General features: G+C 40.0%; 1 protein-coding gene across 3 annotated transcripts in view; it reads left to right on the forward strand.

Moving 5' to 3' along the window:
- Positions 1–16,974, forward strand: part of WDR33 (WD repeat domain 33) — a 50,711-nt gene that overhangs the window by 20,752 nt on the left and 12,985 nt on the right. For 2 of the 3 annotated variants that reach the window (XM_008930182.3, XM_018083084.2), the window contains exons 7-16: positions 10,437–10,563; positions 11,117–11,271; positions 11,406–11,484; positions 11,999–12,109; positions 12,919–13,013; positions 13,221–13,229; positions 13,844–13,930; positions 14,175–14,314; positions 14,681–14,833; positions 15,201–16,229. In XM_008930182.3, coding sequence (XP_008928430.1) covers positions 10,437–10,563; positions 11,117–11,271; positions 11,406–11,484; positions 11,999–12,109; positions 12,919–13,013; positions 13,221–13,229; positions 13,844–13,930; positions 14,175–14,314; positions 14,681–14,833; positions 15,201–16,229 — 1,985 coding nt within the window. Of the gene's footprint in view, positions 1–1,151; positions 3,446–10,436; positions 10,564–11,116; positions 11,272–11,405; positions 11,485–11,998; positions 12,110–12,918; positions 13,014–13,220; positions 13,230–13,843; positions 13,931–14,174; positions 14,315–14,680; positions 14,834–15,200; positions 16,230–16,974 lie in introns of those variants that run through there. The other variant, XM_018083087.2, reaches the window with a different exon arrangement.

Raw genomic sequence — 16,974 nt, forward strand, 5'->3', positions numbered from 1 at the left:
TTCCTGTCTTGTCTAATGTTTTTATTCCTTTGAAGTCAGCAGTGAAACAATCTAACTGGTAGTGATTTCCAGAAGCACAAAGAAGTATTCATGTATCCATAATGGGGTGGGGTGTGTTTGATTTCTGTATCCTCTCTTCTGGTCTTGAAAGAACAGTCCCTTAATTATGGTGTCATAGGAAACCTGTATCACACTTTTTTTTTTTTATGTTAGTAGCATTTTTTCCCCCTGCACTTTAAATCAACTACCTCTTGTTTTGTCCACGTCTGTGTGTGACATTAGTAAATGAATGTGAGGATTTTCCACAAATTGTTGCCAGGACTTCTGTTTGGAAGCCCACTTAAAGTGGTGATGGACCCCTTTGCCTTCTTCTCATAACCATGTATGTTGTCTTTACATGTTCTTCATATTTTTTCTCTCTGGTTTTGATACATTAGAGTTACTTAAATACTCTTTGGATTGTTGTATCCCATTTCTTCCCGTTGATATTTCTCCCTTCATTAGGTTTTATTGCACAAAATCCCTGGTAGGTTTTCAACACCATATTTTTTCCTGTCTGTCCGTTCAGTCACATATGAAGAGCTTTACTTTGGATCTGTTTATGTGCTTGTGGAGTTTCAAATGAGACATGAGGATGCATGGAATTTTAGAGAGCTTCATAGATACTTGTACAACCACACTGCAAAACAGTTGCTTAATGGGGGACCTATTTTTAGAACTAAAACAAAAAAAAATTTGGGTTCCTCTACTTCAATAGGAACTACAGTGTTATTTTTAAATCTGAAAGAGGAAAAGATTTTCTTAAATTTCAAAATTAATAGGTGGCAAGAAAAAGGACTTAGTCCATGAATGTGGTGGTGATATAGGAAAGTTGGGAAAATAAGAGGAAGTAAGGTTTTATCTCTCTTAGGTTTCTGTAACACTATTCAAATCATTATTTGGCTCCTGCAATTCAATTACACTTTTCCTCTGAGGTTGTTACATTTTTAATTTTGCTATGTTTCTCCTCATTATCCCAGAGATCACCACTAGGTTAGACTTGTCTGTAAGTCACTGTGTGATAATTACATGCTGCATTTTTTTCTGTTCATGGTACTCTGACCATTGTGTGTGTTTCTGTCGCCATAACTTACAGCCCTTTCATATTTCAGTTTCTTGAAAATTGGCCCTTTCTGCTTGAGATGAGAATTCTGCTGTCTGTCCAGCTTCCCCTCTGCATAGAAGGAGCAGTGCTTTGTAGCTCAGTGCTCTGCTTTCTGCCAGCAGTTTTTTTCAGCTGCTCCCTGGTTTGCTCAGCCTTGGTGGCCTTGCAAAACGAAAGAGCCTCTGTCTCCATATCCCTTCTTGGATCTCTTACACTTGCTAATTGTCTGGATTATTGGCTGACACAAATCTTGTGCTAGAGTCTATATGAAGTTTGATAATCTCTCTGTTGTCCCCCTCCCTCACCCCTGGGCCAGCTGCTTCACTTACTACAGAGAACATTTTCAGTCATGCACTATTTGCCCTAGAACCAAAGAAAACAGTTTTCCTAACATTTGTGTACCTTAACTCATTATTTCCTTGCTTGAAATGATAATGAGCTCATACTTATGTTTCGTAGTGGTGAACTGACTGTCAAAAGTAGATTACATAGCTTTTTTGGTTAGCAAGAAGAAAAACAGGTTTTTGTGCAAAAATCCTGTCACTTAGAATGAGCAGCTGGCTGAACAAGTGTTCCTTTGTGTCTGGCCAGATGATCATGCCTGTCTTTAAAAGTAAGTTACTTGTTTGGTAGAGAGTTGATAGTAACTCTCCTCTCAATGGGATGTTGAAAAGGTAGGATCCTGCCCTCTCAACCATAAAAACACATTAAAAACTATTCTTCCAGTCAAAGAAAATTAAGTTGACTGAAAGATCTTGGTAATCCTTTCGTGCTGGGTGTTTTTATAAAAGTTTCTGGGTTCACTTTACAGTAAGGGTGTATCAAGTTATACAAAAGATTTCTAGTAACTTCTTTTACTGGGATCCACAAATGTTTTTCTTAGTTTTTAGCAGCTTGCTGAGAGTGTGCTCCTCTCATGTGGCTACACAGGGGTTTGAAAGTTGGGTTAACCTCTAAACTAGGTATTTGGATTATGCTTTTCTCTTGCAACAGCCATAATTGCCAGCAGAACTTAAATGAACATCCAGCAGGATGTAAAAGGAAGTAATCAATTAAAGTGATTAACAATTGATGCTCTTAGCTTTTCTAGAAGTTCTTGTTCTCTTCCCTGAGTTGTTAACTAAGTATTTGACTCTACCACGTACAACTTTGACTGAAATTTTGGTCAAACACAGAGCTAGAGGCAAGCTGCTGCTAAACTCTGCAGTGTCCCCTGATTTCCTTCCTTTCTCCTCCTTTCACTAAATTGCCGGGCTGAATTTTAGGATGCACCACCAAGGTTTCCTTATTAGCTTCAAGTTAATTTGAAAACATGTCTGAATCAATACTGTGCTTTTGACATTCCTCCTTGGAATTACTTACTGTAGTTTCAGTAAAACTGTCACACCTTGGCTTTGGTTGGCAGCGTTTCACACACGTGTAACAGGCAAAGGCTTGACAAAAATCTGCAGGTGGAAGGGCTTTTGACTCCCTGATGGCAGCAAGTGACCACAGCAGTCAACATTTCCAATAATTAGTGAGCAGTAGTAGTTTCTTAGGTGTGTGTTTAGAAAACCCCACTGAAGCTACTCAAGGATCAGTACATCTTAAAATTGCATCAGTTACTGGAAGCTTGGCTTCAGGCAGCAGTTTTTAACTCCTGCCTCACTTTGCTCTCAGTTCATCAAATATAAGTGTATGTTCTGACTGAGCAGTAGTTCAGTAGTTACTTTCAGATATCATTGTGAGTCTTCAATTTATTTGGTGTTCTAATCAGATTCATTTATTATGGTTTGGGGTTTTTTTAAGTTGATGGTACAGGCTATGAGCAGACTCCAAAACACTTGTTTAGTTCGTGTTCAGAGGACTTGACTGGGAACACTTTATTGTGAAGATTTTTTTTTTTTGGTCTAATTTTACAAAATAACATGCTGCCCAGAAAACTGATTCTGTACCCAGATACAAAGACACAAGTCTATGGAAACTGCAGGCTAATAATTGACAAGATAATTGAATTTCTCATCTGTTAAGTTCATGCTTTTTCTTGCCTTGAAGGAGCACATGTTCTGCTCTTGGACACAGCTGTACTCTCCCCTGTTCTATACTCCCCTGTTCTGTGCTGTGCTGTGTTTGGATGAGATCAGTCCTGGTGGCTAAAGACAGTAAACACTTGTTAGAGCCAGTGCAAGGTCTGTCAGATCCAGTGATTAGTGCCAGATACTGGAAAGGAAGGTGCCAAAAAAAAAAAAAAAAGGCAATAGAAAATTGTGGGACACTCTCTGAGGGAGTGTTTTCTTCGCTCCTGTCAACTGTTAATATTATGAAGCATGAGAGTTTTTCTTACAATTGCTGTTCATTTTTAATGTTTCTTGTACAGTATTTATTTTTATTATCATTTAATGTAAATACCATTGTAAATAAATATTTTCTGTCAATGAAAAGCAAGTGTGTTGCTGCTTTCAAAGTAGGCTGGCTAATTTTTTAACAGAAAAGAAAACATCTAGTCCCAGCTACTTTACAGATAATGTAATGAGGAGAAAAAAAAAAGTTCTACCTCTTGCAGTTTAATAAAGCCCTTTTAATTCTCTCATAACTACCTGCAAAGAAATTATAAGTGATATGCCATGAGAATTTCAATAGATAAGTGTGCTTGAGTGCAAAGTAGAATCCAGTCTGCATTCCATAAATAATTTAACTGTCAGGAAAACCTGCCTTTGTCCTTGAATCCAGCTGCCATTACTGCTAAGCACTCACATTTCTGTTTGGAATAAGGTGGTGTTGGAAGTTTTAATGTGGTGTATCTTCTCCTTTGACACTTTCTGCCCTATTTTTCCTGTCATTTTTCCTGAGCTAGCTCTGAGCTTCCTGATGACTTCCTCTTTAAGGTTAATAGTGTCTTTAATTAGAAATAACGAGTGGTGTATTGCAGTAAGCATTGTGCTGCATTTAAAACATCATCACATAGGTGATCTCCCTGTGACAGAGATGCTCCTAATGATTTAAATAGGTGGTTTTGGTAAGTGCATGAAACTGGTGGTAAGTTAAAAAATCTGGACACTGATTAAGCAAAATTAGTAAAAAATTTTATAATATTTTCACATACTAAAATAACTTTTTGATTATAATTATCTGTGGTCAATCTAGATATGACTTTAGCCATGTATTATGCTTAGAAATTGTGAAACGTGGATAGTTAGTTGATTTTTCTTGGTTCTCACTTCTGAGAGAACGTTAAACAGCTCTTCACGTGTTACAGATGCTGGTCCCAGTGCTGTGCTCTTGCACAACCTGCTCTCAGACTTGTTCTGTGCTGACATTTTACAGCATAAATAACCTGATTGGGTGTAAGTAATGATAACGCTCAGAAACAAATTCAGGAGTTACAGAAAAGCAAATATGTCTGAAAGGAAAGGTATCTCTAGAGTGGGTGTAGACTCAAGCATGAACATACTCAATGATTAAAAAAGAAAGGACCTGACACCACAAATCTAAGACAGCAGACATCTTCAGCTCTGTAATTTTTCTTTCTGTTCAAAGCAATTAATTTCAACTTTAGGAAGTGCTCAGCTGCAGTGAATGGGAGAATTTAAACGTTCCCTTTAACATGTGAGTAGTTAAAGACTGAACCCAGCATGACCAGTTCCCACATACACTGGGACCCAGCTGCATTTCTTCCCCTTGCTATAAGCCCTTACAGAAGATACTGTAATTGAATTTCCACAGATGTAAAGAGTTCAGATCACTGCATGCCTTTACTGGTAATTATATGTAATACAACCACCTTTACTATTATTCTTTACAGTGCATTTGCCATTACCAAACTGTGCAAGCACACAACTAGCATTGTTTAAACTTTGTTTGCTGGTTCTGCTAGGGTTCTGTAGAACTCAGACTATTCACTGAGCAGTGTAAGTTTGGGACTAGCACATGCAAATCCTAAACTCATTTATGGAAACACTGATTACCTGTTCTGGGTAATCTTGGAAAACAAATTTTGTTTAATCACACCTGTTTCATTAGTGTTTACTGAGTATTATTATTTCTTAACCGGATTTCACAGATGATAAACTGTCCTGCTACAAGAGCTTTTGTCTGGGAGGAAAACTTACTATGATGGTAGAAGTGTAAAAAAAAAAGACTATTTGTAAACAAAGCTGAATTATGTCCCATTCTGCTACTGATTTAGAGAAATACTGATGATCTAGGAGACAGTCCCTGTAGATAGATCAAATATAACAGTCTCTGCTGTCTCTAGATAACAAGTTAAACTAGCAGAGAGCTAGAGAAAGACTGTGAGCAAACCAAGGATGATAAAACTTGAGTTCACGGGACAGAGATCTGAAAGCGTGGTGGGAGGCATTGTTCTTAATCCAGTGAAGACTGAAAAGAGCTTTTCCCTTATTTTCTCATGCATCAACCTCCCACGTTATGCTAAAAAGCATAAGCAGGCTGTGTGTCTGCAGAGGGAGGGTTTCTGTGCTGTTCCTTCTTGGGGTGGAGAAGAGGGAGTGCGAGAGCTCTTAGGACACCTCCTGGGAGGAGTACAGTTCACATAATGTGTTAGGGCAAAGAACAGTAAATTACTGGAATTGAATATATTACCCTTGCTGCCAACTCGGTCGGTGTGATCAGGACAGTACCCAGGTTCTTGTAGGTGTGAGGTGTTCGGTCCCTAAGTGAGCTGTACAGGGAAGCAGGGGACTGCTGGGGAATGGGGAACCACCAGGTAACATTTTAAAAACCTTTCACAAAAATGGAACAGGCAGAATAATCCAATTGCTTAGTAGGCTAGAAGCAAAAAGTAAGGTTAAAGGGAATTCTGTAGAAAACTTAGAACACCTTTCTTCTGACATGGTTGTTTCCATTATCTTTGACTTGCAGGTCTCTGTCCTGTCCCTTCCTCCCTGCCCTCTATTTTTGGAGGTGGAGAGCCTTAGCTTGTGTGGTAGTAAGACCTGGGGTTTCTTTGCAGATCCCTTGGAAATAATCCCCTGTGAAGACCCTGCTCTTCTGAGAACTGTTTTTGTAGTTTTGGGGATACACAGTATGGGAAGGTGAATGTCACTGTGTGGTGACCAGTCCAAGTGGGGGATACACAGCTGAATTTACTCTCTATTTAAAACAGCATAAGAGAACCACTTGTCTTTGAAAAAATAAACCCAAGCAAACAGAATTCTCTCTAAATGAGAAACAGTATTGTTGCAGTTAAATGATTATGTTAATTCTTTAAAATATATATTGATATAAATATCCATTTTCTTTAGAACATTGATGCTAAAATGTTAGAAGCTGCCTTAAGAGTGGCATCTCAGTATGTGTATATACATCCACATAATTGCTGAGAAGGATCTAGAAATTCTACAGTATCATTTATAAAATTCTCTTTCAATTTATGTGCCTTCAGAATGGGGCTAATCCCTAGGGGAAAGGATATAAAAGAGAAAAATTAAGCTACAGCAATAAACCTGGTATATCTGTAATTGCTGTACAGTTACATTGTAAAATATATAAATGTTATAGGCTGTAATATGAAGACAATGATTCAAACCAACCCTATATTCACTGTCATAAATGCAGAAATTAGTGTGAGAGTTAAAAAAAATTATGTGTACTTTCTCAGACTTGTGACAGACTTGATTTGATCAAACACTACTACTCAGTCTTATTATAGCTTGTTATGCTTTTCACTAACCAGGATTTCTGTTCAGTGTCTTTTAAAGAACAACCCTTGAATGAAGTTGACTAGAAGTATTAACAATTTTAATTAATGGGATTATGACTAAGGGCACCCAATTAAAACATTTTATTATGCATATGAAAAATAACATTAGAGAACTACTTTTGTATTTGAGCTTTAAGATACTACATATGCTTGCTTTTGGTTTTCTGCAGATTTTTTTAAAAGGTTGGAAAAAATTTAAGTGAAATCAACAACAATTAGTATTTATTCTTAGATATTCACTCATGATTTTGAATAGGTTTAGTTCCTCAACTAAAATCTTTGCCTTCAGTCTTTCATTTTAGTTGGTTTATGGGCCTTCCCTTGCCACGACTCGTAAGCAGTTCACACATTTCAGTTCATTTATCCATAAAGCATCCCTACAAGACAGGGAAGTGATAGAAGGTTTGTGCCCATTGCAGGTGGGGCCTCAAGGTGCAAGAGTTGTTCAGAGAGGAATTCCCACCCTGCAGTTCTGAGGTGTGTGACTACTGAAGTTACTGAGCCAAAGCTGTTGTCAGCAAATGGGGAATATAAACTGTAGAGATTTGCATGAATTAAGGTTTTCTGAGTGTGGTGTTTGGTGACAAGGGGGTTTTGTACCAGAGGAGAAGCTGATTCACAGGTCTTAGCCCAGAACTAAGAACTGAAAACAACTATGAAGTAAAATCTGCGAGGCAGCTCTTTCTCTGGAGTGTTATTTTACATGTATTTTCTGCATTATCTATCTCATTATAGGTAGTAGTGTGTACATCTATCAGCAGAAAAAAAGGAAAAGCAATATACAGTGTCAGTTACTTCAATTAAAAAAGAAATTTTAAAAGGTCTGATTAGATGATGCTGTTGAATTATTTCGGTTATGTAAATGTTCTGAGTTAGTTCATCCCTTGGGAATAGTTTATTTAAAGCATATTTGTTGTAGGGAAGAATTTATTTTCTCTTGAGAAAGCTTTAGGAACCAAGAGCTAAGTGTATGTAATGATCCCATTTCAAGTAGAGCTTTGTCTTAGAGGGCTCTCTTGAGGACAGAATAGATCACTTTGACAGATTACAAAGGAGGGTCCCAGTTTTCCCCCACTGTAGCCTTAATCCAGAGCACATGGTTGAAAGAGTGCTCTCTGCAGGAAATGCCATTTACCTGTTTAATCATATATATGATTACATAACCATTACAATGGTCATGTTTTTAAATAGTAGAAGTTTCTTCTCGTCCTTGTGGTTAATATTAATGTGCTGATGGCCAAAAGCTTTCTGATGAGTAGCCAGTGGTTTATCTGCTCTGGTTACAAGTTCTGAGTGTCCTGGCATCTTTTACTACCTTTCAGCTTTGTGGTCTGGGCCTAGTGGGTGGCAGCTTTCAAACCTGGCTCTCAGAAGCCCATCAGTGCTGTCTGTCACTGCCTCTCCCTTTTGAAGAAGTTGGAAGGGTGGGTGCTTCAATTGCTCCATTAAAGATTGCCCATTCTGAGCCTTTTAGGGTACATACTTGGGCTGGCTTAACTCAGGTTAGGTCTTGGAAGAAGAGCCTAAACCAGGCCTTGCACAGGATGAGCTGTCCCCCAGGGATGGCCTTTCACCAGCATCACTCATTTTCTGGATGCACTCTTTCCCACAAACAGAGTAGCCCTGTGTCTCTCTGTGCTTTTCCATTCCTAATTGTCTTTATTTCGAGCAGCAAGGCCAATGTCGTTCCAGTCCACGTGGGAAGGGTTTTTTTATTGTTTTGCTGGGCATTGTTTATTTCATATTTATAATGGGACTGAAGTATTCTAGTCTGAACACATTTTAATACAGTTCAATCAATTATTAACTGTAATGGAATGTTTCTCTGTAAGGGCCTGGTTTTGCCCTTGAATTAAAATCCCTTGTCTTTCCCTGGGGACTGCAGGATAACAATTACCTACGGAATATCATCAGCTGGAAATCTTCAAGCATGAATTACCCTCCACTATGGAGGGAGGAGCATTTTCTCTCTTACTACTGTCTGCTTGTCCCTTCCAGATAAACCCTTGGAAGCAAGGTTTGTTCAGCCTTCAGCTTCCTGTTTTAGTTGAGAGGGAGATTTAGTCAGAGCAAATCCAGACAGACAGTACCTCTGATTTCAGAGGAGCCACAGAGAAGGGAAACACATCTTAGAGTGCCCCTCTATTGGTAGCACAGAGCACCCCAGCACATTGATGATTTTTGGAACCTGCCATTCCTGCTCTTCCCTGAAACCCTGCATATTCCAAGGTCAATTCTGCCTGCTATGGCTGGGGGAGGAGAGTGGGGTTCTTTAATCCATATCATCAGTCAGTTCTTAAAGTTGTTTCCGTGTACTTACCAAAGTTGTGTTCATTTCTTTTTGGGTCAAGAACCTCTTGCCTGTCTGTCCTTTCCTCCAAGAGGAGGAAGTTTGCACTCACTTGATGGAGAGGGTTCTCTGTGTGTTAGCAATTTACTTTTATTTTAAGATACAAGTATATTGGTTATTCTAATTTGATTTTTCTGTGGCCTCAGAAAAATTTCAACTAATGCTACTTCTTAATGTCTTTTCAAAGTGAGATCTCTGTTAAGACAGCTTGTGCTGCTTAAAGCAGTCCGTGTGGGAGCTGTCTGACTTGATGGGAACCCTTTGTCTTTCCTGGAACACGCTCCCATTCTTCCATGCCATTTTATAACCTCTGTGCCTTCATGTTGCAGACAGCCCTTCCTTTCTCATCTTGCTTTTTTTCTTCAGTCACTGCATGCTGCCTCATTTTCTGAGATGGACCATAACTGTTGGCTTTCCCTTGAAGTGGGCTGGCTTGGAGAGAGATTGGAGAAAGAAATTATTGTTCATTTTTTCTTTTCTAAACCCCTATAGTTCGACTCAGAAACCTCATTTTGTCATGCAGCAGGAATAGGTGCTTTCTTTGACAGATTTTTAGCTCATCTGAGCAGCACTGATTCTCTGTCAAGGTCAGTCAGTCAGTCAGTTTGAAAGGAAAGTATATCACAAGAGTTTTTCTCTCCTAACTCTTGAGCATTAGAAAAGCCTGAATCCTTCTGACCTGATAAAAGGTCACATCTAATAAGGTTTCTTTTCATGGTATACTAATTTAGTTTTCAGGTCTATTATTTAATTTCTTTGCTTATTTTCTGACAGGACAGCAAAAGGGTAGTACTGATAAGATAGGAAGAAATCTGGTTTTCATTTCTACAGTATTTCATAGAAAGTAAAGTGTCACAGTGTCATTTTCCCTCCCCACCTCCATACAAGTGCTTCATCAGTGTTACATTTAAAATATTGCCTAACTGTATAGGGCCAAAGCCTAAAGAACAGTTCCAATTTGAGCAGAAACTTCTTAGAGAATTTTTCTCTTGGTGAAGTGAGCTTGATTTGAGGCTGCAGTCCCAGGAGATGCTCGCAGCAATTACTGGGAAAAGAATGCAACATAAATAACTTGGAAGAGTTTTTCTTTTGTTTGATTTTTTTATGTTTTGTGACTTGTGCTCTGTGATGTTTTTCATTCAGTTTTACATTACAGTTATAAGATGTGCACCCTGTAATTTTTTAGTGTCTTTTCAGTGTCTGTAAAATCTCAAAATGAATGGTTTTTATCTTCTTAACAGGGCATGGAGCAGATGTGAAATGTGTTGACTGGCATCCCACAAAGGGATTAGTTGTTTCAGGAAGTAAAGATAGCCAACAACCCATCAAGTTCTGGGATCCAAAGACTGGCCAGAGCCTTGCCACACTGTAAGTTCTTGCCCACAGACTTTTGAGTTGCTCAAATATAAGCTAACTTCATAAAATAATTTTTTTCTTAATTTTCTTCTTAGCTCTTTTCCTAACATCTTTTCAGCCATACACAATTGCTTCAAACATAAAGCTAGTGCTTTAGCTTGCCAGAACATCTAGAGGTCAGATGAAGACAAGTCTGTACTTGGAAAATTGCGATTTCCATGTATTCCTTATTTAAATCTACTTTGTCCTTCTTTGTAGACCTCCTAGTCACACAGTTCTCATTCAGATTGAAATATGGAAAAACAAATGAGATGTTTCATCTGACTGATGAAAGCTTTCTTATGCTACAGTAGAAATATGCATAGTAACTGTCTCAGGGAGCACTACCAGTTGCTCTGAAGTACAAAAGACCAGGATCAAAGCACAGAAAGCCCCAGTGTTCTGCTTTAGTAGCCTGAACTCCTTTGTTATTGACCTGAATATTTGTGACCGGCAAAGTACACGTTTTTATCTGTGTCTGAAAAATAATTATTGGGGCAAACAATCTGCCTTTCTCTGCTTGCAGACATGCTCATAAAAACACAGTGATGGAGGTGAAACTGAATCTCAATGGCAACTGGCTGCTGACAGCTTCTCGTGACCACCTCTGTAAGCTCTTTGACATCCGTAACCTGAAAGAAGAACTGCAGGTCTTCAGGGGCCATAAGAAAGAGGCCACAGGTCAGAATTTGTTTTATTATGTGGACTGTTATCATTAAGTTTGGATTAAAAATTAAAGCTTTTGAGGTCCTGATTTCCATTCATCAGAAATCCTGGTGTCATGGCTTCTGACTGTGGCTTACTTTGTGTTTCAGCTGTGGCCTGGCATCCTGTTCATGAAGGGCTGTTCGCCAGCGGAGGATCTGATGGGTCCTTGTTGTTCTGGCACGTTGGGTATGTGGCATTTTCATCAGCACATTGGAAACATGTTGGTCAGATGTGAAAGCTAAACAGAAAGTATCCTTTTCCCCTTCGAATCTGAATTTAACCTGCATGGTTATGGTACGGTTTTTCTCTGTACCTGAGAACTTTGTTAATGTGCTTCATTTATGAAGAGGTTTTCCTGTACAGGTGTGTTTTAAAGGATACAATTGCTTGCACAAAATCAGCCTTTTGTTGAGAGGGTGATGAATGGTCGAAGCTCCTAGTTTCTTAAAGCTTGTTCTGAGGTGCTGTAGTTATTTTGGTTTGAAATGTACAGTTAAAAATCCCTACATTATTGAATTGCCTATTAAAAACCACTGGGAACAATCAGTTCACCCAATAGAAAAATGACAGAGGCTTAAGTTTAACAAAATATGGGATAGGGGATGAACAACTGAATAACAGAAGTTTTGTATTGTAGCTGTAGCAGATATTCAGCTATGTATGACTGATTTTTTGTTTAATTTTTTTTTTTACACATCAGGGTTGAGAAGGAGGTTGGTGGAATGGAAATGGCCCATGAAGGAATGATCTGGAGCCTGGCATGGCATCCCCTCGGACACATTCTCTGTTCAGGCTCTAATGATCACACCAGGTAGTTTCAAGTGTTTAAAGAAAAGGTCTAAGGGAATGTATGTACATTTAGAAACTAGAAAGTTGCCTGGCATCAGTGAACAGATAGATTGGGATGGTTCTAATACACAACCAGTTGCCAAAGCAGAGACACCAACTTATGTGAATGGGAAGGCTCTGACATTTTACATTACAGGGTAGAGTCTAACTTCTTGTCCTTCATCTAAGGAAGCCTTAAAAAATACTAGAATTTTGGGTTGTTGGAGCTCTGAAATCTCCTTAAGAAATTTTTAAAAAAGAATTATTGTAGTTTCTTGCTGAAGAAAATATTGTTATCTCAACAGCAGTTTTTTCTGCAGATCATCTGCTGGTCGTGTCTGTCTTTTCACATTGCAAAACTCTTTGGAGGCTGTAGTTTGTGTATTTAGGTTGAACATGCTGTAAACATGGGGCATTTCATAAATGCAGTAAGGTTTTGTGTGGGAATGTGTGTTTTGTGCATATGAAGAATATATTTGAGCAAGAAGGTTTTGGAATGGACTAGAAATATATTTGTTCAGGATCTGATGTTGATGCCTTGTACTTATACCCATTATACTTTGAAGCATCTTCTAACTTTATATTATATAATTCATTATGATACTTGTAGACTTTTTTTATTTTTGGTTTGAACCTCACACATAGAGGTGAGATCTAGAACTGAACTTGATTTAGTAAGAGTTGAATCCTTATATAATCAAGATAGCACACTAAAAATCATAAAACTAATTAGATTAAAAGTTGTTAATGCTCTTGACCCTTTATTGAGATCATATAACTTCCTTTTGACAGCAAGTTTTGGACTAGAAATCGGCCTGGAGATAAAATGCGAGATCGTTACAACTTGAACCTGCTGCCTGGGATGTCAGAGGATGGTGTGGAATATGGTAAGGCAATTTTCCTCCCTGTGGAAGGAAGAGGGTTGGGGTCAGGAACAGACCTAGGTCATTAGCTGACACTTGTGGGTAAGGTGAGGAAGCAGAATTATAGTATTGCTGACACCTAGTCAAAGATACCTTTTCATAAGGATGATTTTGCTCTCCATGTTATCAGTGATCACCATTCCAACAACGAGCTTTGTTCTGTTTCCACAGCTCCAGGAGGTAAGACCTGCTCTGTCAATCACAGGAAGGAGGTTTGGCTCTCCCTCTGGCAATATCTCCAGTTTACTTTGCTTCCTGAAAACTTCAGCTGTCTTCAAGACTCCCCACAGTCCTGAACTACAGCACGAAAAGCTTTCAAATTATTGAACTTCACTAAAATCTTCAAACTTTACTGCCCTCTTAAGGACTTATTTCAGTAATTTTAGGCTGCTCAGGGTGGGCCTCAGCCACTCATCTGTTTCTTCAGATTTTTGATTATTTGCTCTTTTGATGTGGGGAGTGTTAATTACAGTGCACTACTTTAATCCCATTTAAGTTTTAAGATATATAGATTTGTTATAACAAAAATGGGAATGGTTATGTGTTATACCCCAAATGTAACTTTCCTGAAAAGGCATAGTTTCTGACCTTTTGACGTGTATTTATGAATCTGAATTTGCAGTTCTTTTTCTATCCTGTAATTCATGTATGGAACTAAAAAGTGATCCTCCAGTTGTAAAATGTGTATTTACTATTGGGCTATGATACTAATGGTAACAGCATGTAAGAATCCAAAGGGATAAAATGGTAAAGAAAAATGTTCCAAGTATAACTATTTATTGTTTTTTCTCTAGATGATCTGGAACCCAACAGCCTGGCAGTTATTCCTGGCATGGGAATACCTGAACAATTGAAAATAGCCATGGAGCAGGAGCAGATGGGTAAGTAGTAGCTAAGGAGAAGCATTTTACTGAGCAATCCAGATACTGTGTGACTTTTTTTTCATTCCTTTCGTATTCTTTGAGAGCACGGATGTTTTTTTCTGAAGTTCTGTGTTGTGGGTATTTCCTGTGTAAAGAAGGAGGAGCTGGAAACCTCTTGATCTCTTTTGCTAAATAAGCTGTAAAAATAATAAAGGATCCCTCTGTAAGCCTGCTCTTACTGTTTGTTTCCCTGGTGCCAAAGGGAAAGATGAGTCGAATGACATTGAAATGACAATCCCAGGACTGGATTGGGGAATGGAGGAAGTAATGCAAAAGGACCAAAAGAAAGTGCCACAGAAAAAAGTTCCCTATGCAAAACCAATACCAGCTCAGTTTCAGCAGGTGAGTACCTGATACACAGGGAACAAAATAATTGTTATTTTCCCAACTTCAAAAGGTGTGTGGCTGTTGAAATGTTTTGAATTTCCAGTATCAGCACTTCTATATCAACACCCAGTGCCATTTATCACAGTAGCTAGTTTAATTACAATTTAAACATAAAAATACTTGGTTAAATCCCTTATGTCTTGTATCTACACCAGGAAAAAAGTTACAGGATGTGGAAGTTGTATTCAGCATTGGTTTTAGCTTCCAGGTATCCCACTATATCCATACTACACAGTGTTTCAGCACATCCTTTTTCAAGCAACAAAGTGTTGTATAAATGTTGTTCTGCATAATTAATCTTGTGTTTCCTAATTTTTATAGGCGTGGATGCAGAATAAAGTTCCTTTGCCTCCCCCACCTGAGCCATTGAATGATAGAAAGGAGGATATTAAGCTGGAGGAGAAAAAGAAATCCCAGGCAGAGATTGAGCAGGAAATGGCAGCACTTCAGTACACAAACCCACAGCTCTTGGAGGTTTGTGTGGAAACGCTTATTAGCAAATTTTCTTTAGTCCTCTGTGTGATAGATTTGGACTTCAGCACTAAAGTGAGCAGCTTCCTTTTGTAATGCTGTTTTCACCTTTTTGTAAAAAGACATCTAACTGATGAGGATTTTGCACTGAATGTGTGATGCTGGGAAACCTTCAGTGAGGCCCCCACATCTCATAACCAACACTGACCTGTGGGTCTCGTCAGTTAGTGATTTCTCTTTAGTTAGTTATTTCTGTTAACTACAAGAAAAGCATTTTTACTCCTGAGAAATGAAATGGCAGCTTCTGATTTTTAGTTGTAACATATTTCTGTGCTTATTTGATTTTCTGGGTCTCTTTTTTTTTGGACAGCAATTGAAAATTGAGAGACTTGCACAAAAGCAAGCAGAGCAAGTGCAGCCACCGCCCCCAGGAGGATCTCTCCATGGACCCCAGCCTTTCCCAGGGCAAGGCCCTATGTCACAGATGCCTCAAGGGTTTCAGCAGCCCCTTCCACCTCAGCAGATGCCAATGAATATGCCTCAGATGGGACCTTCTGGTCCACAAGGACAGTTCAGACCTCCGGGACCCCAAGGTCCATTACACCAAGGAGCTGGAGGTCCACAAGGGTTCATGGGACCACAAGGACCTCCAGGTCCCCAGGGGCCTCCACAAGGAATGCCACGGCCTCAGGATTTACATGGACATCAAGGAATGCAGAGACATCCAGGCCCCCATGGGCCAATGGGGCCTCCAGGTCCCCAGGGTAGCGCTGGCCCTCAAGGACACTTGGGGCCGCAGGGCCTGCCGGGCTCTCAGACTCATTTGGGACCGCAGGGTCCGCCTGGCCCTCAAGGTCACTTGGGTCCTCAAGGTCCCCCTGGAGGTCAAGGAATGCAGGGACCACCCGGTCCACGAGGAATGCAAGGGCCTCTTCCTCACGGCATGCAAGGAGCTCCCGGATCTCAAGGGATGCAGGGCCCTATATCCCAAGGACCTTTGATGGGACTTAATCCAAGAGGGATGCAGGGTCCACCAGGACCCAGAGATAACCAGGGACCTAATCCACAAGGGATGATGATGGGTCATCCACAAGAAATGAGAGGTCCTCATATGCAAAGTGGTTTACTAGGACATGGCCCCCAGGAGATGCGGGGCCTGCAGGGACCCCCGCCCCAAGGTACAATGTTGGGACCTCCACAAGAACTGCGTGGGCCACCCGGTCCTCAGGGCCAGCAGGGACCTCCACAAGGCTCCTTAGTGGGGCCTCAAGGAAACATGCAAGGACCTCAGGGACAGCCAAACCCTTCGAGGGGGCCTCACCCTTCTCAGGGCCCTCTGCCCTTCCAGCAGCAGAAAACGCCTCTGTTGGGTGACGGGCCTCGCCCCCCGTTCAATCAGGTACGTGCTGCTCTGTGGAACAAGAGGAGTGTTAAGAAGGTGGGAATGATGACTGTTATGTGGTAGGAACGCACTGAGGGGCTGAGGGGCTCCAGGTTGGGTATTCCTTGCAAGACTGAGGCCTCAGGAAAACTGAAGTGATAACAGAAGTGGTTCTGTAGCTTGGAAAGTGCAGAGGTAGAAGGTGTCCCTTCCCATGGCAGGGGAAATAGGTGATCTTCCAGCCCAAACCATTCTGTGATATTCCATGACAGTTAACTGTGGAAAAAGGATTATTGGGAATACTGTTACACAAGTCAATCTACTGTGAAAATAGGTAACCTTAAGAGAAACTCAGGGGTTTTTAATTTAAAGACACTGAGCTGTCTTAAGCGGGGTATTTCCTGGGAAGTAGACAAGCATTAATAAAAGTTGAATTTAAACAAACTGAACATATGAAAAGTCATATGTATTAATTAAAGCATGTTATTGCCAACTCTGTTATCCAGAGTAGTTAATCTGAACTCTGGGATGGATTTACCATAGATGCTGACACACCTGGAATCAGCTTAGGTCTGGTTGCACTAAGTGCAAAGGGACACAGCTGTCCCATTCCCTGCCTTTAGCCACCTCTCTACTTCCTGGAGCACGAGTTCAGAGACAGCCTTTGACCTCTGTTAACTCCTTACTCCTACTGAGGAGCAGGAGAGGGAGCACAGGTACTGAGCAGGTTTGTGTAGGACTAGCCCAGGCCTGGTGTGATGAG

Source organism: Manacus vitellinus, unplaced genomic scaffold (assembly GCF_001715985.3).
Source record: "Manacus vitellinus isolate BGI_N305 unplaced genomic scaffold, ASM171598v3 scaffold_60_pilon, whole genome shotgun sequence".
Lineage (NCBI taxonomy): Eukaryota > Metazoa > Chordata > Aves > Passeriformes > Pipridae > Manacus > Manacus vitellinus.